This window comes from Enhydra lutris, unplaced genomic scaffold (genome assembly GCF_002288905.1).
Source record: "Enhydra lutris kenyoni isolate GAN:26980312 unplaced genomic scaffold, ASM228890v2 scaffoldscaffold22, whole genome shotgun sequence".
NCBI classification, from domain to species: Eukaryota; Metazoa; Chordata; class Mammalia; order Carnivora; family Mustelidae; genus Enhydra; species Enhydra lutris.
The window spans coordinates 13,992,589-14,018,651 of NW_019154106.1; the positions used below are offsets into that span (position 1 = coordinate 13,992,589).

General features: G+C 35.8%; 1 protein-coding gene and 2 pseudogenes across 1 annotated transcript; all 3 read right to left on the reverse strand.

Annotated features, from left to right (window-relative positions):
- Positions 1–4,247: 4,247 nt before the first annotated feature.
- LOC111149862 (olfactory receptor 8K3-like) lies at positions 4,248–5,189 on the reverse strand. Its single transcript, XM_022507166.1, has one exon. It carries the CDS (start codon positions 5,187–5,189, stop codon positions 4,248–4,250), a length of 942 nt encoding a protein of 313 aa, XP_022362874.1.
- A 6,937-nt stretch (positions 5,190–12,126) lies between these two features.
- Positions 12,127–13,086, reverse strand: LOC111149865 (annotated as a pseudogene).
- Positions 13,087–20,888: 7,802 nt separating this feature from the next.
- Positions 20,889–21,879, reverse strand: LOC111149834 (annotated as a pseudogene).
- Between the last annotated feature and the right edge of the window lie 4,184 nt (positions 21,880–26,063).

The window sequence follows — 26,063 nt, forward strand, 5'->3', positions numbered from 1 at the left end:
TTTCACCAGTTTGGGGTTATTCTTTCACGTATTCGTGTACATTCACTGCTTTGCACTTTATCAGAGGTTTACATTGTAACAACCACTGTAGTCAAATTGCAGAGCTATTCCATCTCCACGAAGGTCCCTTTTGTTACCCTGTTAAAGCCACACCATCTCCCCACCTCTTGGGCAACTGTTCCTAACCATTGGCAGCTGCTAAAATTTTGTCACTTGAGCAATGTTTTATGACTAATACACAAGTTATAATCCTTTGGGATAGTCTTTTTTTACTTAACTTCATTCTTTTGAGTTCCATCCCTGCTTTTTGTGTGTATATACCATTTGTTCTTTAAGGTTGCTGAAAAGTATTCAATGGTATTGACGGTACTATATGTTAAACCATTTAGTCATTGAAAGACATTTGGGTTCCTTCCAGTTTTCAACTATTATGAAAAAGGATTTTATAAACATACTCTTAAGATGATTGTGTGAACATGCATTTTGATTCCTTCAGAATCATTTCCAAGAATGGTTGTTTTAATTTTGATGAAGTGTAATTTATCATATGTAGTTGTGTACACTGTGCTTTTGATGTGTTGTCTACAAACTCTTGGCCAGTCCCCAGGTCCTTTAGAGATTTATCTCTGTACTTTTGTCTAAGCATTTCATAGTTTTGCATTAAAGTTATTATCTGTTTTGGGGTATGTCTTGTATAAGATTTAGGTCAACACTATTTGCTTTTGTCTGAGGACATGCAAAGATTCCAGAATGATTTTTTAAAAAGTTACTATTTCTTCTACTTAATTACCTTTGTACCTTCATGAAAAATTAGTTGTACTTTGTGTAAAAGTCTATCTCTGGGTTCTCTATTCTGTTCCTTTGCTTTATATGTCCTTCTTTCCACCAGTGCCACACAGTTTTGATTATTACTGCTACATGGCAAGTCTTAACATGGGATAGAGCATTTCCCTCCATGATACTCTACATTTTTACACGTATTTTAGCTACGCTAAGTCCCTGGTCTTTTATAACCATTTTAGCATAAAGTCATCTGTAGCTATAAAATATCTTGCTGGGATTTTGTTTCAGTTTATATTATATATAAATCAGTTTGGGAAGAATTGGTATCTTTAGTATGTTGAGCTTCTAGTTTATGAACTCAGTATGTCCTGCAATTTATTCAGATCTTTGATTTCTTTAATCAGCATAGTTTTCAGCATACAGATCCTGCACATGTTTTCTGAGTTCTAAGTATTTCATTATACTGGGGTGATTATAAGCGGTTTTGTTAAATTTTGGTTTCTACAAAATATTTGTGCATTGCTCTTGTATCCCATCATCTTGCTGAACTCACATTTATAGGGGGATTCCTGGAGGCTCTGTATTAGCCAACATGTCATTTGCTCTAGGGACGGTCTTAATTCTTCCTTTCCAAGCTGTGTGCCTTTTAGGCCATTTCCTTGTACTCTCTGGGATTTCTCTTTTGATCAGTTCTGTATAACTACAGATGAGTTTGGATTTTAGATTTCTTTTCTGTTTTTCTTTTTGTAAATTATGTAAGATTCTTTACTCTTGTAAGTCCAGTGTCCTTTACTCTGCATAATAATTTTGAGAGTCATCCATTTTTTTGTGCATATGAATAATTTATTACTTTTTATAGCAGAGTGGTATTCATTTATTTGGATATTCCATAATGTATTTATTCAATTTCAAGTGGAGGAACATTTGAATTATTTCCAGTGTCTGACTATTATAGATAAGGCTTCTGTGGACATTCATATACACATACCTGCAATGCAATGTGCTGTCTTTTCTCTTGGGTAAATACATGACAGTGGAATGCTTAAATATTTAGATGCTTGTTTAATTTTTAAGACGGTGAACCTTAAACCAGATGGTTTTTAAATCTTTATACCATTTTAAGTTTCCACCAACAATATATGAAAGTTTTAGTTCCTCCACTTACTCACCAACTAGATATTATACTTGGTATATAGTGTTATCTCACTGACGTTTAAATTGAAATTCATTAATGATGATAATGTTGAACAACTTTTTATGTTAGTAGCAGCTCCTGATTTCAAATTATTATAGTCTATGAAAAATACAATATTTATGATGTGGACTGTGTATCTACTTAATAATGAAATAGAGACCAATTTTAACTGAATGAAATATATTATCAAAATTTATAAATCTTAATACATTTTTTTCTCTTTTTTGGCTTACATCTGAGAGCTAATCAAAGACACTTCAATATATATTTTAAGAGTGGGATATTGTGATCCTTTAATTCATGGTTTGTTTTTTCAAATTTATATATTATTAATATTTCTCTGTAACTCTGTCCAACATATATAATCTAAGCAATACATATTTCCTTATATTTATGTATGCATATCTCATACTTAGGTATAATTCTTCTTAAAAAATAAACCATAAAAACACTCTTAATATTTATCCTTACATCCATATGTCCTGTGTATATATATATATGTTCTTATGAATTATTTTTATTTGAATTTTGTTGACTTCACAGATAATTTTTTTCCATGATGATGGACTCAGAAAACAATCCAGTCTCTCCATGATGTAAATATGTCTATTGATGTTAAAAAAGTAATAACAGTAAACAAAATATATAGGGATTTGGGGAGGATTATGTATGAAGTATGTCCAAAATCTACACTAAGTATATAAATTGCTATGTGTAATATCACTTGTTCACTGTCTGAATCATGGACTCCTCTCCTCTCCTTTTTTTTTTTTTTCCCAGGCAGCAGCATCAAATCAATGTAGTCAAATGATATATCCTAATAAAAATACAGTACACACTCATTTGAACCAAATTTATAGAAAACCGAGCATTTTAAAAAGAGGCATACCCTTATGTATGATAGAGTAGACCTTTTATGTAAGCATACAAAAACAAATAGAATATGACTTTTAAAAAAAGATATTTATTATTTATTTGAGAGAGAGCATGCAGGCGGGGGAGGGGGGAGGGAGGGAGAGGGAGCAGAGTGGGAGCAGCAGATTCTCTGCTGAGCAGGGAGCCACACACAGGGCTAGATCCCAGCATGCTGGGCTCAAGATCAGGATGTGAGCCTAAGGCAGATGCTTAACCAGCTGAGCCACCCAGGCGCCCCTAGAACATGACTTTCACAGAAAAGTTATCCTTGTTTTTCAGAGAGATAAGAAAGAGTCCAAACTCCATTGGCCAAAAATAAGAATTTAAGAATCAAGATCTTGGGTTATGGACATTGGGGAAGGTATATGCTATGGTGACTGCTGTGAAGTGTGTAAATCTGGCGATTCACAGACCTGAACCCTGGGGCTAATAGTACATTATATGTTAATAAAAAATAAAAAAAAGATAAAAAAATTTAAAAAAAAGAATAGGGAAAAAAATTTCCCCAATTATGCTAAAAATATTCCTTGAAAATGTTAATAAAATAGGTATCCGGTGAGTCTGAGGAATTTGAAAAAAGAGAGAGATTCATAAAAAATAAACCATATTGGGAAGGAAAAAAAAAAAACCAAGATCAAGCTGGTAGGAAAAATAAAAAATCTTGGAGGCATGTATGGGAGACTGCATGAAACTTAATTCAATTGCTGTATCAAAATGGACAGATTTGGACAAAATTAGATGCTGTGCTGATCTTTTGAAGTGCCAGGTGTGTATAGTTGAGAGGCTCTCTAGGACTCCTGTGAGAAAATAATGGCACTCATGAGGAAAGACCAGGGCACAAAGACCCACTGTGGAATGGAGATACTTAAGCAAATTCAGATGACTGATGACTTCAAGAGAGTGTAATACACCAAACCACCTTAAAACAATAGTCAAGTGTGTTTTAGACACCCCACAGAAGTCTACATAGGCTAAACTGAAAGAATGCACTTACAGAAGAACACTACATATACATCATACATAGACATTGAAAAGTTTATTTGATAGTTGTTAACAACATGAGTCATTTTAACTTTTTTCTGTACTAGGTATCATTCTTTAGTCCCACACAGCATACCCACATTCCTTGCTTGGTATTATAGTCTATAGACTCCTTACCCATCCTACTGTACTAACACACTGGCCAATTACTATGCTTATAACTCATCTCTTTCCCTCAGAAAGGGAAAATATAGAAGCCAATCTTTAGATATATGTTGAACTCATTTATCCTTACATTTTCCTCTGAAGGAACATATAGAAATGATTAATGTGGATAGTCTACTTCATAGGAAACATATAGTGTACAATAAACTTAAGAAAAGGTATTGCATAACTTTTTCCATATTCTATGTAAAGCATATTTTACATCTTTGTTCCTCAAGCTATAGATTAAAGGATTCAGCATGGGGATAATGAGGGTATAAAATACAGACGCCACTTTAACAGTGTCAAAGGAATGACTGGACTCGGGTTGCACATACATAAATATCAAAGTCCCATAGAACACTGTGGCCACTGTCAGGTGGGATCCACAGGTGGAAAACGCCTTGTGTCTACCCTCAGCTGAGTTCATCCTGATGATGGCTACCAGGATCAGCAGGTAAGACACAAGAACTATCAGAAGGGATGAAATCAAATTAAAAACTGAGAAAATCAAAATCATCAATTCAATTTCATGTGTATTTGAGCAAAGCAAAGTTAACAAGGGGACACAGTCACTGTAGAAATGACTGATGACATTGTAACCACAGAAGGATAAACTAAAAATATTTATGGTGACTGTGAGAGAAACAAATGTGCTGTAGAGGTAGGGGACTGCCACCAGCATGTAACACACCCTTTGGGACATGATGACAGGGTAGAGCAGAGGGTTATAGATGGCCACATAGCGGTCATAGGACATTGCCGACAGAATGAACAGTTCACTAATGATGAACATAATGTAGAAAGCACCTTGTGTGGCACACAAATAATAAGAAATTGTGTTTTCTTCCACAATAAAACTTATTAACATTTTAGGTCCTACAGTTGTTGAATAACCAAGATCAGTAAAAGCCAGGTGTTTGAGGAAGAAGTACATGGGTGTTTGGAGCCTGGAGTCCACCTTGGTGAGGATGATCATGCCCAGGGTGCCCACCACTGAGATCAAATAGATGATGAGGAACAGCCCAAAAAATGGAAACTGCAGGTCAGGACGGTGTGTGATTCCCATGAAAATAAATTCATTCAGCACTGTCTGATTGTGTTTTTCCATCCAGGTTTATTGGAAAACCTATTCTGAATAGATAATCAGCATAATAAATAGCTTTCATGTTATATCATCTGGTAGTGGTTTTTTTCTTTGTTGTTTTGTTTCGTTTTGCTTTGTTTTTATCTGGTAGTGTTTTATCCTGAATACAAGTGAAATAGCAGTGTCAGAAGTCTATGAGTTAGCTGTAAGAAAGCAACAGAAAAATACAGCCTTGTGTAACATTAAATTATAAACACGTTTCTAGAAAATCCGCATTAACCTCACATAAAACATTGCTGATAAGATTGTGAGCTTCTGAGAAACTATCCTATAACCCAGTACACATGCTCTTTTGTCAGAAATCCTGAACTACTGTTAGGAAAAACTGTTTTAAATGAACAGAAAAAGAAATGATGTAAATGTTGAGATACAATGATGACAGGCGAAAGAAAAAAGTAACATTGTTGGTGAAAGAAAAAAAAAGTAACATTGTTAGTGCTGATTTTGTGTGAGATGAGGAAAGAGAAAAGGACTTTCTCTCACTAGTTTGAGACAACTAGGGAAAGCAGCAAATTGCTTTTTTGGTAGTTTATTTTCTATTTCGATGATCAGACCATCGTTTTTTTTTAAGTTACACTCTTTGAGAAAATTATCTGTGCTTTCTGTCAGATTCCACTGGAAATTGAACTCCCTGTACCTTGTACCATCACCATAAAACAAGGCACTTAAAAGTCTAATGACCTTCAAATATTGCTCTTCATATCTCAGTGTGAGGCAGAATTTCTCTTTTTTGCTTATTATGAATTATGAAGAAAATCACCTTTATAAATAAGTTGATTTTAAGAACACAATATTTTTGAGAATAAAATTTTTTGAAAATAAGAAGAATATAGTCATTAAATGACTGAGGATTTAGGCATCAAATGACCACCTGAATAGCTACAGTTTCATAATTTTGCCATAGTTTTTCTTTTTTTTTAAATTGCTAATTTTTTAGTTAGGTTTTATGTTCACTCAGTTTGACCTGTATTACTTATATGATCTAGTATTTATAGGACACATACATTTACATAAGCAATATGTCCCTGACATTTCAAAAATGGCTATTAGCACTTGTGAAAATACTTGAACAAGTGAGGTGAAGAGACAGGAATGTACTCTTGCTCTGTCAAGCAGTATCAATAGTAGGATGCAGAAGTGAATCAGAAATCCTATATTTTGACATGGATTAAAAGTGTCATGGATTAAAAGCCCACCGAAACTATTTGGATATTGGTATAACACAGCACTACCTGAAATACTCTGTTTACCTGTGATGAAACCTCTGTCTTGGCTTCCCCATGTGCTTCGTAATATGGTGATGTGAGATCAATTTATGGATTCTTTATTGCCCTCTGAGACTCTCCCTGAAGACATGCCAAGCAATTTCTTGATATCCCTAAAGCATTTGAAAGCTTAACAGCATTCAAGGAGGGTATTTGTTAATTGTCTAGAACAATTTGTATTCACCAATGAATTAGAATTTTTTGTTAGTTTGTGTACTACATTCATACACCTCATTCTTAACTCTTTCTCCCCCCACCCTGATTTGATGGACAATTTTATGTGTGCACTTGGCTAGGCTAGGGTGGCCAGTTGTTTAGCTAAAAAATTCATCCAGACGTTGTTATAAAGATATTTTTCACACATGATTAAAATTCAAATTAGACTTTGAGTATAGCCTTGTATCTTCTGAAATGTAGGTGGACCACATCCAATCAGTTGAAGGTCTTACAGAGCAAAAGTTGGGGTCCTCCAAAGACAAAGAAATTATGCTCCTGACTTTTATATAGAAAATCTACCTTAGTTTTCCCTCTTTGTACTCAAGACTGCAGTGTCAACTCTTGCAATGCTAGGCTACTCCACAGATTTTGCCTTGCCGTTCCCAACAAGCATATGTGTTAATTTCTCAAAATCTCTGCCCCCCCCAAACCTATATTACCATATTTTTATATAATTACATATCTATTAACACATTATGTAAAACATTTTACATATATAAAATATCATATATATAATATATTATATATACATATTATATATGATATATGATATGATATATGATATATACATATAATATATAATATATATTTTCTCCTCCCTTTGGTTTTATTCCTCTGAAGTATTTTTACCAAAACAAACAACAAACATATAGGGAAATGCATTAATCTGTGTTATTCATACACCACGCTTGCCAGTATTCCTTCAGTTCTACAATGGTCTCCTTAGATGGATGACATGATGGACTCCTCAGATAACACAGGGAGTCATTTTTAAACACTATCTTACCACATTATTCGAATGATTAAATGAGGGGCACCTGGGTGGTTCAGTCAGTTAAGCATACAAATCATGGTCTTGGATCAGATCATGATTTCAGCGTCTTGAGATTGAGTCCCCCATGGCCTGGTGCTCAGTGCATGTTCTGCTTGTCCCTCTCCCTCTGCTCCTCCCACCCACCACCCTCTTAAATAAATAAATAAAATCTTAAAAAAGTAAAGAATTAAGTGAACTAAAAGTAATAAGATACTGTGTATATAAGTAATAAGATATTGTGCTGTGTCTTTACTTTTGTCTTTCTTTCTTTCTCTCTCTATTTCTTTCTTTCTTTGACTAAAGAGAGTGAATTAAGTTACTCTTACTTCTCATTCTCTTTTCACATTAAATTCTCCTCATCTGTTTAGGTCTTGTCTTTCATTTTATTTTTCTATATTAGAGTTCAGTATTGTTTTTCCATCATGCCTAATACCCATTCCCAATTATTTTTGTCTCCCTTGTCACCTGCTCTACTGTACTTAACATATATCTTAAAAGATCAATATATTCTGGAAAAATATGATGTTTTATACGCATATGTTTTGCTATGTTATTTTGCTATCAATTGTGTTGTTGCATTTTAAGCCACATTACCTATTTGTGATGTTTTCATGTTGTGATTCTTTTTCCTCCTTTCTTCATTACATTGGATGATATATTACAAATTTTATGGATATACTCTTGGTATTTGCTTGTCTCCAACCTCAGTTATCAGCAATACTATTCCAACACAGAGTTCCATGAAAAACCTTGACTTGCCATGTTAATGTGTTCCAGACAAAATCATCCATTGTATACATTTCACATATCTGTCTCTGGCTGTGTGTGTATGTGTGCATGCGTGTGTTGATATTCATGTAGATCCACCTACATGTATGCATATGACTGCACATAAACACCCACAACACAGGAAGATCGCTAAGGAAGAGAAAACAATTCATTTAATTTTGTTAACTATTCCAGATTTGTTGTACCGGTACTGATATCCTCTTGCACCAGCATATAGATGAGGTTCTTGGGTCGTCACATCTATGACAGGTGCCTGAATTATGTTCTCTCTTGTTAACTGGACAATATTTTATTAAAAAGATTTAATCAATTAATTAATTAATTTAGGGGGAATGAGGGAACAAGGAAAGGGGCAAAGGAGAGGAAGAGAGAATCTCAATCAGATGCCATGCTTAGTGTAGAACCTGAATCAGGGATTGATCCCATGGCCCTGAGATCATGATCTCAGCCAAAATCAAGAGCTGGTCACTTAACCAAGAGCCACCCCAGCACCCTCTTAATTGTATAATAGTTAAAATATATTTATGTTACTGACTTTTCCCTTGGTTTTTGTTTGATCTCTTGGCATGGTTAGAAATGAAGTAAAACAACTTACATAGGTATCATTGAAAATAGGAAACTGCACATATATGAAGTATAAAATTTGATAAGTTTTGACATATGTATGTATATATGTATCTCTCTATGTAATATTTCCATTCCATCTCATCTACCCTGTAATGTCTCAGACAGGCTTGGGTTTAATTTAGCTTTCTACTATTTTGAAATAGTTATAGAATTTTAAGAAGATGGAGCAAAGGAGCCCAGAGTTCCTGCATCTCACTTAGTTTCTACTAGGAGTAACAACTTGCATCAGTATTGTACAATACAGATTCTACCACGGAAATTATGAAATTAATATTGGCACAATACTCTGCCTATTTGGGTCACCATCTCATTTTTGTGTTTGCAAAGAATTATATATACATATATATGCATATATGCAATTTTAATCAGATGTAGAGGGGTATAATCAGCATAACCATCAACATACAGGCTTATTCCATCACTATATGGGTCACCTATGATTCCTTCATACCTAATTGCTCTTCCCTTCCCTCATTCCCTTGTCCTTAACCCCTGTCAACCACTAATCCAGTTTTCATCACTATACGTTTCATCACTATACATCACTATACATCACTATACTATTCTGCAAAATTCTCAGCTGACAATCATTTGTTTCAATATTTTAATTATGTTGCTCCACTGTCTTCTCACCTGCAGTGCTTCTGACGATAAATCTGTTATTCTTTGTTCCTCTTTCTATAAAGTGTCTAGTGTCTTTGCTTTTTGATGGCTTAATATTTTATTTATCGTTGGCTTTGAGATATTTAATGATGAGTTGCCTTCAGGTTTGTATGTTCCTTTTATCTGGGGTTTGTTAATATTCTTGAATCTGAGGTCTTTTAACTTTCATCATGTTTGATTACTTTTCACCTGTATTTTCTTCAAATAATTCTAATGACATTCTTCTTTGGGAAACCTTTTGTATGCATACTTGGTTAGTTGAAACTGTCTCACAAATTATTATTATTCTTTTTATGTTTTTGGTTCTTTTTGCTCCCTTTGTCTCACTTTGATATTTTATTGCTATATCTATAGACTGACTAATCTTTACTTCTGTAATGTCCAATCTACTGTACCTACAATCCCTTTTATCTTTTACCTTGAACATGGTATTTTTTTCTCTCTAATATTTGAAATCCTTTTTTTAAATACCTTCCATGTCTTTAGTTATCTTTTTGAAAATATGATATACAATTATAATAACCATTTTTGTCCTTGTTTGATATTTCAAACATGTGCAAATTCTTGAACAGTTTCCATTGATTGGTTATTCTATTCATTATAGATCATGTCTTCCTGCTTCCTTGTATGCCTGATAATTATAAAATGTATTTCACACACTGTGAATTTTTCTTGATGGATACTGGATACATTTGTATTTTAGCAATAATCCCTCAGTTTTGTTCTAGGATATAGTTATTTTGAAATAGTTTAATCCTTTTGGATATAGCTTTTATAATTTCTTAGGTGGGACCAGAGCAGTGTGGAAGTGTAGGGCTAATTATTCCTCTTACTGAAGGAAGACCTTCTCGAGTACTTTACCTAAAGCCCCACAAACTATGAGGTTTTCTACTCCTTGTACAATACATTCTCACAATTTCTACCTCTGTTTGAGTTTCAGATACTGTTGCCTTTCATCATCTTAGATGATTATTTCTTTCACCTGGATGGTTTCCTCTTGCATGTGCTGATCACTAATCTGGCCAATAATCCAGGAGGATTCTCTGCAGAGATCCAGTGTTTTTTCTTTGCACAGCTTTACTAGTGCTGGCACTCTATCTTACAAAATTCAACTACCATAGACTTCCTGGACTCTCAACTTTGTTTCTTCAGCACATCAGGAAGGTGGTGCAATCATGGGATTCATCTCATTTGTTCCTTATCTGTCAGGGAAACTGGCATTTTTTGCTTGATGTCAATGTTGTGACCACTTGTTTCATATCTCTTGTCTCTGTTTTTGTTTGGTTTGGTGCTTTTTTTTTTTTTCTTATCTTAATGGGAAGTTAAGGCCATCTTAACTGAAAGCAGAAAACAGTATTCAGCATATCTTAAGATGAGTCTTGGAACTAGTCTTTCCATTCTTTTCAAATCATTAATTTCTCTTTTTATGCTTCTTATACCCCACATAAATGTGAAGAAATATTGAGATTTCCTTAAAAATGTGTTAAGAATATAATCACTTCTATCCTCCGACTCTACTTGTCCTGGATTAAACCTCTATTCTCTCTCAGATGTAACATGATCAATCCCCTCAGTGTCTTCAATTTCCCATCTCAGAGTTTTCCATCCATTATTTGCACAGCAGTGATAGCTGTCCCCTTATCAAACATAGACCAAACCACTCCTTAGCTTAAAATCCTCCAAAGCTTTTTTATCATTTGGAATAAAAGGCAAGTTTTACAATGGCCTATATAAGTCCTACAAGATCACATTCTATAAGTTCATCATATCTCTTTTATTTCTTAGTCACATTTATGTTCCCACCACCTTTGATTCTGGTGTTCCTCAGCACATTAGTCATTGGAACTGCTGCAATGTTTGGTCCCCATGGAACAAGCTTCCGATAGGTAGTCAGAGTCTACCCACTTAGCTCCTCAAGTGTTTGTTTTAATGCTATCTTTGCAGAATGCTCCCTGATAACCTTAATTAAAGGGTGACCCCCATCCTGGCTACTGGCTCTATCCCATTTTCATATAGCTCAATCCAATCCATCCCACTGTACAGACCACTTCTCATGCTGTCTATTTTCTGTAAGCCCCATAAAGAGAGGGATTTTTGTTATTAAACTTCACAGTATATGTTTATTTCCTTGATTAATTAATTTACATAGTATCTATCAGGTATCTTCTTTGTGTGTGACTTTTACTATGCTAGACTGTTATAGATAAGGTTGTAAAAAGAATATATGGAGTCTCTGGTTTTATAAAAATAAGTGTTTAGTGGAAGAGACAGACAAATAGGGTAGTGCCAGAACGCGTAGGAATAGTACTTGACCTGGAACTGAAACTAAATTAGGTTAGTATCTGAAGGATGAGAAAGAAGACGCAATCTGTTGGTGACTATCCTCATTTGAATTTTGAAAATAATGTATATTTTTCTTTATTTCTATGCTTATCACACATTGATTCTTGCTCACCCCCCGGAAATAACAGAGTAAGACTACAGCAAGGTTAACTACACTATACATTGACTAATACATAATTTAGTGTTAGTGTGCCCTACAGTGAATTTTAAGTAGAACATTTGCAAACATTCTGCAGGTCCTATATAGGGCATTTTTCACCTCTTTGTTCCTCGAGCTGTAGATCATGGGATTCAGCATGGGTATAACCAAAGTATAAAACAAAGAGGCTATTTTATCAGTATCAAATGAATGACTGGATTTGGGCTGCACATACATAAAAAACAGAGTATCATAAAATATGACTATCACTGTCAGATGGGATCCACAGGTGGAGAAAGCCTTGTGCCTGCCCTCTGCAGAGCACGGCAACAAGGATCAGCATGTAGGACACAAGGACTATCAGAAGAGATGACACCAAATTAAAAGCCGAAAAGATCAAAATTATCAGTCTAATTTCATGTGTGTCTGAGCAGAGCAAATCAATCAATGGTAGACTATCACAGTAGAAATGCCTGATGACATTATAGCCACCAAATGATGAAAGGAAAATTTTTATAATGGTCAGCAAAGACAGAAGGATGCTGTATAGATAGGGGATTGCCACCAGCAACTGACATAATCTATGTGACATGATGACTGTGTAGAGCAGAGGGTTACAGAAGGCCACATAACGGTCATAGGCTATTGCTGACAAAATGAAAATTTCACTAGTAATAAATATACTAAAGAAGGTGAGTTGGTAGCACACCAGGTATAAGAGATGGTAGGCTGATCTACAGCAAAGTTTGCTGGCAGTTTGGGTCCCACAGCTGTTGAATAACCCAGATCAGTGAGAGCCAGGTGTCAGAGGAAGAAGTACACGGGTGTTTGTAACCCGGAGGCTATCTTGGTGAGTATGATCAAGCTCAGGTTACCCACCATGGAGACGAGGTAAAATGTGAGGGAGAGTCCAAGCAGTGGAGCCTGCAGCTCAGGGGGTCCTGTGATTCCCATTAGAACGAATTCTTTCCATACTGTTAGATTGTGCTTCTCTGTACAGGCCATTTGGGAAACCTGTACTGGGAAGAAATATACAAATAATCACTAACTTTCAGGACATATGATTGAGATGACCATTGTAGTAAGTGATTAAAGGCTGAAATCTTGCAATTATGGCCTGTTGCTTTATATTGGCTGTCTAACACCCGGCAGCTCAGGTCTCTCTCTACCAGCTCAGCTAAGCTCTTTACAGCTTTCTTAGACCCCAAAAGCACAAACAACAAAAGCAAAAATAGATAAATGGACATAATCAAAATTTTAAGAAAACAAACTTTTGTGCATCAGAGAACACTATCAAAGGATGAAAAGATGACCCACACAGTGGAGGAGGTTGCCGATCATTTATCCAGTAGAGCTCTGTTATATAGAATATATAAAGATTCTCCAATTCAACAGAAAAAACAAACAAACAAACAGTGCAAATTAGAGAACAGGCTAAAGACTTGAACAGACATTTCTCACAGAAGATAAACAAATGGTCAATAAACTCATGAAGAAAGATTTAACACCCTTAGTCATTAGAAAAATGTAATTCAAAACCACAATGATGAGATACCACCATACACCCCATAGGATTTTTTTTAAAGGATTTTATTTATTTATTTGAGTGAGAGAATGAGCAAGAGAGAGAGAACACTACCCCACGGGGAAAGCCAGAGGGAGAAGCAGACTCCTCGCTGAGCAGAAAGCCTGATGCTGGACTCCACCCCAGGACCCTAGTATCATGACCTGAGCTGAAGGCAGATGCTTACCCAACTGGGCCACCAGGCACCCCTAGGATGGATATTAAAAAAAAAAAAAAAAAAAAAAAAGGAAAAGAAAGAAAGAAAAAAAAGGAAAATTATAAATGCTGACAAGGTGTGGAGAGACTAGAACCTCTATGCATCTTGTTGGCAACATGAAATGGTACAACCACTATGAAAATGATTTCATGGTGACTCTAAGTTAACCATAGAATTGCCATTATAACCTGGAAAATCCACTTTTAGATCTAAAGAGTACAAACTTGCTGCCTCACAGTAAATGTCTAGGTTTCACCAAAAATTATAATAAAGATGTTTACAATCTTGTATTCACCCAGAAACTTCAGTTACCAGAGCAGATTATCAAAGAGATTGCTAAAACACTGAGGGTGTATTAGACATTAAAGAGGTACTGGAGTCACTGGTCTGAGTTAGTTACAGAGACAAGTGCATTCCACTCACCTCTGAGGAGGAATCTCTTTGTTTTCCCATGTATTCCTAACACAACCCCGGGAGAAGGATTTATGTGTATCTTTCCTCCTTTGAGGCTCTCCCTGAGGAGAAAGAATACGAGTTAATTAAGCCTGGAGGTTAATGAAACTGTGATATATCTGCTAATTATACAGGACATCTTTATATTTCCCTACAAATAAAGTTCTCTTAGATACCTTTCCACATGGTGTCTCCTGGTTAAGTCTTTCTACTCTAATGGAGAGATCTGGAATCCAAACATTGTATCTATAGGAAAGATATTTTCATTTTTCTCCCAACCCGTAATTGTCTCTTGTTAATACAATGGCTTTTTAGGATTTCATGGACGAGAACATAATGGAGGAATGTTTGAATCATGCTTATTGCATCCTTTTAAAAATTCACAAAGTAAAATAATATATGTATGTGTAGCCATTTTCCCCTTATTTGTGGTGTTTTAAATTTATTATTGAGTATATTTGCATATTGACAAATGTATTTATCATAAATAAATTTTACAAAGGCAATGTAAGGACCTATTTAGAAACTGTCCCTGCTCCCCTTACCCCAGGGGATTTACTTGGAGACAAGTCCTGGAAACCAGCTTCAGGTAACAAAGCCCAGATACAAAGGTGGGTCAGACCAGGTGGAGACATCCGATCAGTGGGCAAATGCATACTGTCTCCCTGGTTACCAAGGAGTATGGGCCCCGCCCTTTGGGAGCCTTTTGGGCTCCAATCCCAATCAAGGTGTAATAGGCTGGGTCAAATGTCTACTAGGGTAAATTATAACTCAATTGGTCACCTAGCATCACTGTGGAGTTTCCTGTGTGTGTTACAATCTCATTGGCCACCTGTGCGTGGCCAGGCCCGACCGCATGGCCTTTGCCCTTAAAAGCTAGTCTGTGAAACAGAGAAGGATCGCCCTCTCTTGTAAGAGGTGCGGCCCCGAACGTTAGGTTAGATTCTTGATGCTTGGCGTGAAATAAAGCTTTGCTTGACCTTCGCTTTGTATCAGTCTCTCTCCTTTAATCACGGACCCATTAATGGGTAACACTTTGTGTAGTTAGAATCTAGATTATACAGTAATGACAATAACAAAAATGGAATAAAACATTATCAGGACCCCAGAAGACCTTTCATTCTCCTTTCTACAATCAACTGTCCCCCTTATACACACACACACACACACACACACACACACACACACACACACGGATAACCATTATTCTGTTTTTTAACAATATAAATTATTTTCACTTATTTTTGTTACTTCATATAAAAGAAATCTTACACTTACTATTTTGTTGTGACTGGTTTTTTTCAATTAATATGCTATTATGGTCATTGCAGAATGCTCATTTTCATGTGTGTATACAACTCTTTTTTATGAATATATCACAAATTAGTTGTCCATTATCTTATTATTCAATATTAGAACTGGTTTCAACTTTTAGGCTTTACAACTAATGATATTATAAACATTCTACTTTACCTGATGTTTTGATGAACATAAAGCTTTCTTTTTTCACATCTTGGATCCTTATGAAATAATATAAAATGGATTTTATCATGTATTTAGAGAATGATTAGAGAATAATTTATAGATTATAAAAAATATCCCAATAAACATACAAGTTTCCTAACAATGGTAATTAAAAATGGCTACTCCCACACCCTTTGTGTCTACACAATGATTGACTTTGTGTACTTTGTCTATGCAAGATTGACTTAATCTTGAATATAATTCTATTTCTGTGTATCTCTTACCCTGAAAACCTGAGCCATAGGCTATGATGAGGGAGCAGGAGGCTGGCTGAAGACAAAGCAAAAGCTGGCACCTTGCACCCCCTCTCCACCCGCTCCCCATGGTAATGTGTGTGGCATTGCTCAGGCACCCCTGACTGCCATAAACGAGAAACAAATAGTTAACTTGCAGAGATCACAATCCTGCAAGACAGGAGTCTCCCTTGGTTTACAAATGTCCTAGAGATCTACAAAGAAGTTGCCTTATCAATAGCACAATTTCCAGAGGCAAATAACTCAGTTCCTCAAGCCCTAAATAAAGTTAAATTTCTTCTAAACCCAAATCTCACTAACAAAGACACTTGATAGCAGAAGTGTGAATGGCTTGCCAAAAGACAACATTGATCAAGCCTGAAGGCCTCCGGCCTCTGGTAGCTTGGCACCTTTTAGGCCCTCTTTAGCATATGAAAGTTCCATTGAAACCTTCCTTTCCCTCCCCTTCCCCCAACCGCAAGGTACATAACTTGTCATCCCCCACAACCCGGGGCAGCAGCTCTTCCTGCCCACGGGTCCTGTCCCCATGCTTTAATAAACCACCATTTTGCACCGAAAAGGTCTCAAGAATTCTTTCTTGGTCATTGGCTCTGGACCTCAGCCCACCGAACCTCACCTAGGTTCTAGAACTTCCATCAGGCTATGCATTTTTGACATTAGTAAGTACTACCAAATGAGTTTCCAGAGTGGTTATAACAGTATGCATTCTTAGTAGCTGTGCAAATTATTATAATTGTTCAATATTCTTATTAAGATTTGTTATGTTCCATCATTTTCTTTCTAGCCTTATAGATGATGTGTATGGGTAACTATGTGGTTTAATTTGCATTATCCTTGTACTGAATGAAATAAAAAAACCTTTCATTTGTTTCAGAAGTATTTATATATTTACTTTGAAAAGTATTTGTTCATGTCTTTTGTCATCATTGTACTGTATATCATGTCAACTATTCATTGATTTGTAAGTTATTTTTCAATAAGTGCTATTAGGTAATTTTTTTTAAAAGATTTTATTTGTTTATTTGACAGACAGAGATCACAAGTAGGCAGAGAGGCAGGCAGAGAGAGAGAGAGGAGAAAGCACGCTCCCTGCTGAGCAGAGAGCCCGATGTGGGGCTCGATCCCAGGACCCTGGGATCATGACCTGAGCCGAAGGCAGAGGCTTTAACCCACTGAGCCACCCAGGCACCCCGCTATTAGGTAATTTGTATATTTTTTGAGAAAAAGTGAATCTGGACACCTACCAGACCTTATCAGAATCATTTCTATTTGATTTAAAGTCCTAGAGATCTACAAACAAAGAAGTTACCTTATCAATAGCACAATTTCCAGAGGCAAATAACTCAGTTGCTCAAGCCCCAATGTCACCCTCCCCTCCATAAACAAAACTGAAAGAGGCTGTGGTAGAAGGAAATATAAAGTAAGTTAAATCTCTTCTGAACCTAAATCTCATTATTGTGACATCCCACCAGGAATCTCCCAACTATCTTGATGTTAATGGCTTGCCAAAAGACAACATTGATCAAGCCACAAGACCTCCGGTATCCCTGTACCTTGTAGGCCCTCTTTAGCATATGAAAACTCCGTGGAAACCCCCCTTTTCCCTCACCTTCCCCCAACCGCAGGTTACATAACCTGCCATCCCTCACAACCCTAGGCAGCTCTTCCTGCCCACGGGTCCTGTCCCCATGCTTTAATAAACCACCATTTTGCACCAAAAAAAAAAAAAAAGATCTAAATGTGAAATGCAAATTAACAGTTTAGGCGAAAACATAATGGGACATCTTTGTGGTAGTAGAATATGTATACATTTTTAACAAAACACATAAAACAATAATTGTATAACATTAAAATGATTCAATGAACTATTTTAAGAATTCTGTTCATCAAAATTAATAATATGAAAGGGAAACTTTCATAGTAGGAGAGAATACTTTATCAGTCCTATATAATCAGATATGCATAAATGAAAAAGAACTCAAGAAAAATATAAAAATAACTCTTCCTCCGGAGCAGGAGGGGGGTGGCAAAGAAGATGAATGAATATAATATTCAGTGAAAGACACCATAGTCTCCAAAAATTACACCAGCCCATACAAATAACAATGAAACTAAGCTGAGTTATTATGGGCACTTTACATAAGTTACACATTTTGTTTCAGAACGTATAATACCATTAAGGTGTCCTGCTTATAAGCAAGAATGCAGGGCTGATTTCACAATTGAAAACCTATAACATAAATGGGGAGACTGGGTCTCCTAGTCTCGGGGACAATTTCAGAGGTAAAATTTCAAATATTTCAGTATACATTAAAAGTTTTATGTAGATTTTTAAGTGTAGTAATATGTGTCCATTATTATAATATCATACGGAATATTGTCACTGCCCTAAAAACTTTTGTCCTCAACTTGTCCTTTCCCTGCGCTGGTATACAGGATTTTTATAGATATCATTTATATTACTGTTTTCTTTTATTCTGGTCACTGAGGTAGTTTATTGGAAATAGGTGTTGAATTTTATCATAAATGTATTTTATGTTTTTTTTTTTTAACTAGTAATGATATTAATTTATGTTAGAGGTTTTCATTTTTTCTGTTGGCATTTGTATGTCTCCTCTTCTGGTCCTCCTCCTCTTCTTTCTAGCTCTTCTTCTTGCTCTGCTGTGCAGAATATACTTTTTGAAGATGTCATCACGTATTCACCCATTCCACCCTTGATAAGCACTTAACACATATGATGACTACATCTGCCACAAACATTCTATTACTTATTCTCCAGTGGATGTAATTACACAGGAAGGGAATTGCTGCATCATAGAGCATACACACACCAAACTTCAGTAATTATTCCCTTATTTTTCTAAAGTATTTATAGTAATGTACTCTCCCTGAAACAAGTACAAGAATTATAGTTTTCCACACTCTTATCAACACTTTGTATTATTATCCAAATTTTGAATTTTAGCTACCCTGCTGAATGTGTAATGATATCACAGTATATACATTTACTTCACTTACATTTAGTGAATAATTTTTTTGAACACATTTATACATTTTTGGCAGATTTGAGACCCTCTTTTGTGAAGTGTTCCTTCAGGTGTCCTGCCCCTCCCCCCAACTTATTCATTCCCTTCCGATAGATTGACTGTGTTGATCATCTTCATTCTAGAAGTCAGACAATTTGTTGTTTTATTTTGTTTTGTTTTGTTTTACAGATTACTTTGGAAGAGTGTGTGTACTTCACATGTGGTCCCTCTGGATTTTTTCACTTTCTTACAATATTTTTTTATTAATACAAATTTTCATTGTAGAGGGTAATATTTCTTTGTTAGTATTATTATTTCTTGTACCCTAAGGAATCTCTGTTGATCCCAAGTCATGAAAATGTTATTTTACTTTGCTTTACCAAAATTTTGTTTTCAGCTTTCACATTTCCATTCATAGCACATCTCAATTATGGTTTGCATGTAGTGGATAAAAGACCAAGATTCATGTTCTACATAGGAACCTAATTGAATGCAGTCAATTTATTGAGAAGCCTGATTTTCCCCACTACATTGTAGTAGGGTTTTTATTTTAAAACAAGTGGAATTACACACGTGAGTCTATTTTGGACTTTATTATTATATTCTTGATCTCTCGGTAAATATGTGTACCGATGGCATATTTTTAAAAATAATCTCACTTCATTAAAGGAATTGTTATCTGTTATTGGAAGTCGTCTAAAATCTTTCTTCTTCTGAGATATTACCCTGGATATTCTAGATTCTTTGCATTTCCACATAACTTTTGATATCAGCTTAACACTGAAAAATACTATTGGAATTTTGATTATTACTGCATTAAATCTACAGGAAAATTTATGGAGAACTGGCCTCATCACAACATTTATATCTTCTAACCAATGACATGGTATATATATAAACATTTATCTCTCCTTCAGTAACTCAGTAATGTTTGTTACAGTGTCTAGCAATGAAATCATGCAAGTTGTTCATTAGATTGTTCCCTAAGTATTCTATAGATTTTATCTAGCATAATTGATAGTTTAAAATTTCAACTTTACCTATTTTTGCTGGTGGATAGCAAAATAATTCATCTTTAATATGTTGATATTATATCCACTAATCTTGCAAAATCCACTTATTATTTCTAATGTTTCAGTGAGAAGTCGTTTGAACTCTTAATGTACATATTTATGACACATGAAAATAATCAAACTTTATTCTGCTTTCCCATGCTTACACATGTTCACATATCATAATGTAACAAATCTAAAATGCCACCCATCAAAGTAGATACAGTTAAAGTGTCAACAGGGATACAGCTAAGAACAGACAGTGTTGACTACACATTGATGTATATATGCCCAGCACACACACACAGGAAAAAAAAACAATAAATGCCATCTTATGTCAGTATGCCAGTGTGGTGGGCACTGGTCCTAAAGTGGTGTTTAGTCCACAAAATATATTTTAAAAAGACACCAGAAAGGCTTAAAAAATTATTTAATGGCAGATGTGTTAAAAGAGACTTCCCTTAAACCCTTAAATTGTAACATAAGTATTGGCAATTTGAGAATAGAAGTCTGGACTCCAGTTGCTCATGGTAATACTTAAGGACAAATAAAAATTGATACCCGAAGGATGAACACTACTGGAATAACTGTAAGTTGAAAAATGAAAAACATTCTAGTTTCCATTATTTTTATACATTACACTTCTTAAAGGCCTATGTCATATAATAAACAGCAGTCTGTAACATGATTTATTGTATACAGAGTCTATATTGAGTCCTACATAGGCAGTCTGTGCAGACTTTTCCATATTCTATGCAGGGCACCTTTCACCTCTTTGTTCCTCAGGCTGTAGATCATGGGATTCAGCATAGGTATAATCAAAGTGTAGAATGCAGAAACAATTTTATCAGTATCGAAGGAATGACTGGATTTGGGCTGCACGTACATGAAGAAGAGTGTCGCATATAATACAACGACCACTGTCAGGTGGGATCCACAGGTGGAGAAGGCCTTGTGCCTGCCCTCTGCAGAGTTCATCCTGAGGATGGCCATTAGGATCAGGATGTAGGACACAAGCACTATCACAAGGGAGGAAACCAAATTGAACGCTGAAAAGATCAGTATTATCAACTCAATATCACGTGAGCTTGAGCACAACAAAGTTAACAAGGGAAGACTATCGCAGTAAAAATGTCTAATGACATTATGGCCACAGAAGGAAGACATAAATATCTTTATGGTGGTTGTCAGAGAGAGAAAAGCACTGTAGAGATAGGGGATGGCTACCAGCACCCAGCACACCCTTTGTGACATAACAACTGTGTAGAGCAGAGGGTTACAGATGGCCACATAGCGGTCATAGGCCATTGCGGACAGAATGAAAAGCTCACTGATGATGAACAAGATGAAGAAAGACAGCTGTGTAGCACACCAATTGTAGGGGATTGTATTTTGGTTAGTTACAAAATTTATCAGCATTTTGGGTCCCACAGCTGTTGAATAACCAAGATCAATGAAAGCCAGGTGTCTGAGGAAGAAGTACATGGGTGTTTGGAGCCTGGAATCCACGTTGGTGAGGATGATCATGCCCAGGTTGCCCACCACTGAGACTGTGTAGATGATGAGGAAGAGCCCAAAGAAGGGAGCCTGCAGCTCTGGACGGTCTGTGATTCCCATTAGGATGAATTCTGTTAGCACTGTTCGATTTTGTTTGTTCATCCAGGCTGTTAAGGAAAATTGCTGTGGGAACAACCATCACACGAGTCATTGGGTTTCAGGAGACAACATCTATTGATATTTTAGGAGGCAAAGCCATTGTGGGTAAGAAAAATCCAATTTTTTAGATGGGTTAATTTAAAATAAGACTCACCTCCATCATTGAACCTGCAACCAAATTTAAAAAGTGTTACAACCTAAGATATAGGGCAATCTTGTTTTTTGTTTTTTGTTTTTCTTTGGTGCCACATGTTAGCTGGGATTCTTGATTTAAAAAAAAATGTTTTGCATTTAAAATACCTGTAATTGGCTAAATATACAATACTTTAGAAGGAATTATAATAAAAGTAACACCACTCTGCCTCTTGCCCTTGCAAACTTTAGTTCCAACCTCCATGTAAACCATGATTAAGCCATTTAATAGACTTTGATTTGCATTTCTCATTAGAACTCTGCATATGTAATGGTATTCCCATTCCATTACCCATTTGATTTATTAAATTGTGTTCTCATTTCACTATTCTTTTATGAGTTTTAAATATAGTTTAATGATATTTTATGATGATAGATAATAATTAAGCGACTTTGCAGATGTCCCCAACAAGCACACTCTAATGCACATAACTACATTTTATTTTCTCTAGAATAATGTATCTGAATATTTAGCACTTGCATGTAGATTTTTCAAGTTTCTGATCTGTGATATGTTGCACACCAAGTAAAGCATCTACAAGTTATTCAATATAAAAAGGAAGAATTAGGTACATTCTCACATTTCTTTGACCTTAGAACTGATTCTCTGAAATGATGTGTTTAATGGTATAGTTGTACTTTCTACCACATTTAAAGACAAATAATAGTTAGACTGTATTTTTTAATGTATTACTTAAAATCATCCAATATACTGCTATAAGTGCAACAGACAGAAATATCACTCTAAAGTAGGAGATACTATCTCAAATATCTTAGAGGTTGGCAAATAATATTGCACGAGGTACATGAATGAAAGATTAATTTGAATACTGTTCTTACACCTTTATTTCATCTTTCATCATGTGTACATAAAATGTTTCCTGCTAACACATTTTCTTTAAAGATTGCACTTTATCAGGGTGCCTGGGTGGCTCAGTCGTTAGGTGTCTGCCTTCCGCTCAGGTCATGACCTGAGGGTCCTAGGACTGAGCCTGCATCTGGCTCTTTGCTCAGTGAGAAGCCTGCTTCTCCCTCTCCTACTCCCCCTGCCTGTGGTCCCTATCTCCCTCTCTCTGTCAAGTAAAAAATTAAATAAAATAAAAAAGATTGCCCTTTATCGACCTTTACTTTTCCAACTCCTTTCTCCTTCAGATTGTTTTTAAAGACAGGTGTCCCAAAATTTCATGGAAAAAGAGATCATCCATATTTTTTACTAACTATTCCAGAGTGAAAAAGTGAGAACTCCACAATAATTCATTCTGGGAGACAAAATCATGATTTAAAAAAGAAAGATATGATAATAAAAGAAACCTACAATATATTCAGTATATATGCATCCCACAAACCCACATATATTCATGTTTTTTATATATATATACACATAAGTAAATACATCTTCTCTAAACAATATTAACATGTCACTTATATCAGTTTTTAAAAATGTGTAACAATTATAGGACATCCAAGCTGCATTGATTCCATCTTTGCCTGGATGATTGAATTTTGGAAATTCTATAATTAGAATTCATCACATTATCCAACTGAATTAGAAAGAAAATGGAGCATTTTAACAGATTAAGAAGTAATTCCATTTAGAATGGATCAAAGCTATAAAAATTAAGAATAAAAGAGAAATACCATAATGATAGAATATCTAATATAAACTGCCATGTACCTACTCTTAAAAGGTGGAAAGTTAAGACATTTTTGGGAAAAAAGTACAGAAACCTAAACAAATTAGTAAAATATGTTCCTGGATTATGTAAATTAGTGTTATAAAAGTTTCAGTTGTGCTCAACTAGAACCTCTGGATGCCCTTAAATAAACAGAAATTTCCAAAAGAATAGAATAAAAATTCAATATTAATTTGACCAATAAATTACTTCATAAAATTTTCTCTATCTAAAAATATATTCAAAATATTTATGGCAAAGCAATAACGAACATTCATTAGCAACAATCCAACAAGTGACAAAGCCTAATGTCTTAAGCTGTAAATATACCTAAAGAAAGGACTATCCCACAGCAGTTTTCACAGTTTGGCAAACCTCTTCATCTCAACATTCATTTTATTGTGATATTACAAAACTCTGTGGAGTTCTTCTAAAACTCAATTGAGTGAATATTTGTGTGGCCTCCTCCCACCAGTTCTACCCAAGCACTGCTTGGAAAGAAACAAGGAAAGTGAGCATCAAATCTGACTCTTAGCAGGTTTGGAAGCAGAAACTCCAGAGCCGTGCCAGGACCTGGGAGATGGGCGTGGAGTCCAAGGATGTCCTCTTATGCAAATGAGAACACTAAACCTCAACTCAATTTTCTGTAACATTTTGTAAATAACCTCAACTGAGATAAACGGGTTGGTCATACTGAGAACACGGCACACTTGCTAAAAGTTGGGAGGGAAAGAGGAGAGAAGAGGATTGTAAGTAGAGCTTACAAAAATACTAACTCCCCCTTCACAATTTTTTATTGTCTGCAATCTCAATATAAATGTAGAAATAATAACAAATAGAAATGAGGTCCCTTACCACCTTCAAAGAACACACTCATAGTGGTAAACATATATCATTACTCCAGAAAACCTAGTTATGAAGAAAGATGATTTACATGCATGATGTAATGCACTGTGACTGGCTTTGGTGACTATATGCGTATCGGTCATTTAAATGGAAGACAGGGATCCAAAATCATCACTGCAGCTAATCTAGTAATCAATATAATCAATGCCATCTATTCACCTTAAGTGAAGACTGTCTTCTTGTTCCTTTGTGTGATTACTAGACCTGAATGCTGTCAGAAGAATTTATGAACATCTTCTCCCTTTGAGACACTCCCCTGAGAGCGTGAATGCAATTCTTGGTTATTCCCAAAGCATCTGAGAGCAAGAAATGATGCTACTGGTCTTTGCTAATTATTCAGAGTAACTTTGATTTCCCTATCGAGGAGTTTTTAAAAAATACTTTATTTATTTGAGAGAGACAAAGAGAGAGAAGAAGTAGGGGTAGGGGCAGAGGAAGAGGGAGAAGCAGACTTCCCACTGATAAGGGAGTCCCATGCAGGTTCCATCTCAGGACCCTGAGATTATGACCTATGAACTGAAGGCAGACACTTAGCCAACTGGGCCCCCAAGCACCCTGTTTTTATATATACAATTCACTTCTTTCCTTAGGTATTATTTTTATTGTATTCACTTAAATGTCTGGATGTAAGTAGAGTATTTCTCAGATACATGCTTTCATCATCTATCAATTACATAAACTTCTAGCATTTTCCACAATGGATTCTTCCATGTTTTATATCTGAGGAAGACAAACTATTTACACATGACCTATAGTGTGTTAAAAGCTCAGAAGGAATAAAAAATTAAGAATATGTATGTAAAGTAATTTATAGGGCACCTGGGTGGCTCAGTGGGTAAAGCCTCTGCCTTTGGCTCAGGTCATGATCTCAGGGTCCTGGGAACGAGCCCCCCCATGGGGCTCTCTGCTCAGTGGGGGACCTACTTCTCTCTCTCTGCCTGCCTCTCTGCCTACTTGTGATCTCTGTCTGTCAAATAAATAAGTAAAATCTTAAAAAGGTGGGGGAGGGGCACCTGGGTGGCTCAGTTGGTTAAGCCTCTGCCATGATCTCAGGGTCCTGGGATGGAGCCCCGCATTGGGCTCTCTGCCTGGCGGGGGACCTGCTTCCCCTTCTCTCTCTGCCTGCCTTTCTGCCTACTTGTGATTGATTTCTCTCTCTCTCTGTCAAATAAATAAATAAATAATCTTTTTAAAAAATAAAATAATTTATATTTAGTTTTTTAACCTAAGGGATTGAGTTAATGATACATAATTCCACAACCTGTGTTCATCCTCATCCTAATTCCCACTCCCACATCAGTTTCCTTTCCCTACACAAGTATCTCCTCCACAAAAGTTGATATATGTTCTTAATAAGAAATTTAGCTTTATGGGGTGCCTGTGTAGCTCAGTCAGTTAAGTGTCTAACTCTTAGTTTCAGTTCAGGTCATGATCACAGGGTGGAGAGGTTGAGCCCTGCATTGGG

Coding starts and splice junctions, on each gene's coding strand:
- LOC111149862 (XM_022507166.1), bottom strand. CDS start 5,189: ATGGAAAAACACAATCAGACAGTGCTGAATGAATTTATTTTCATGGGA.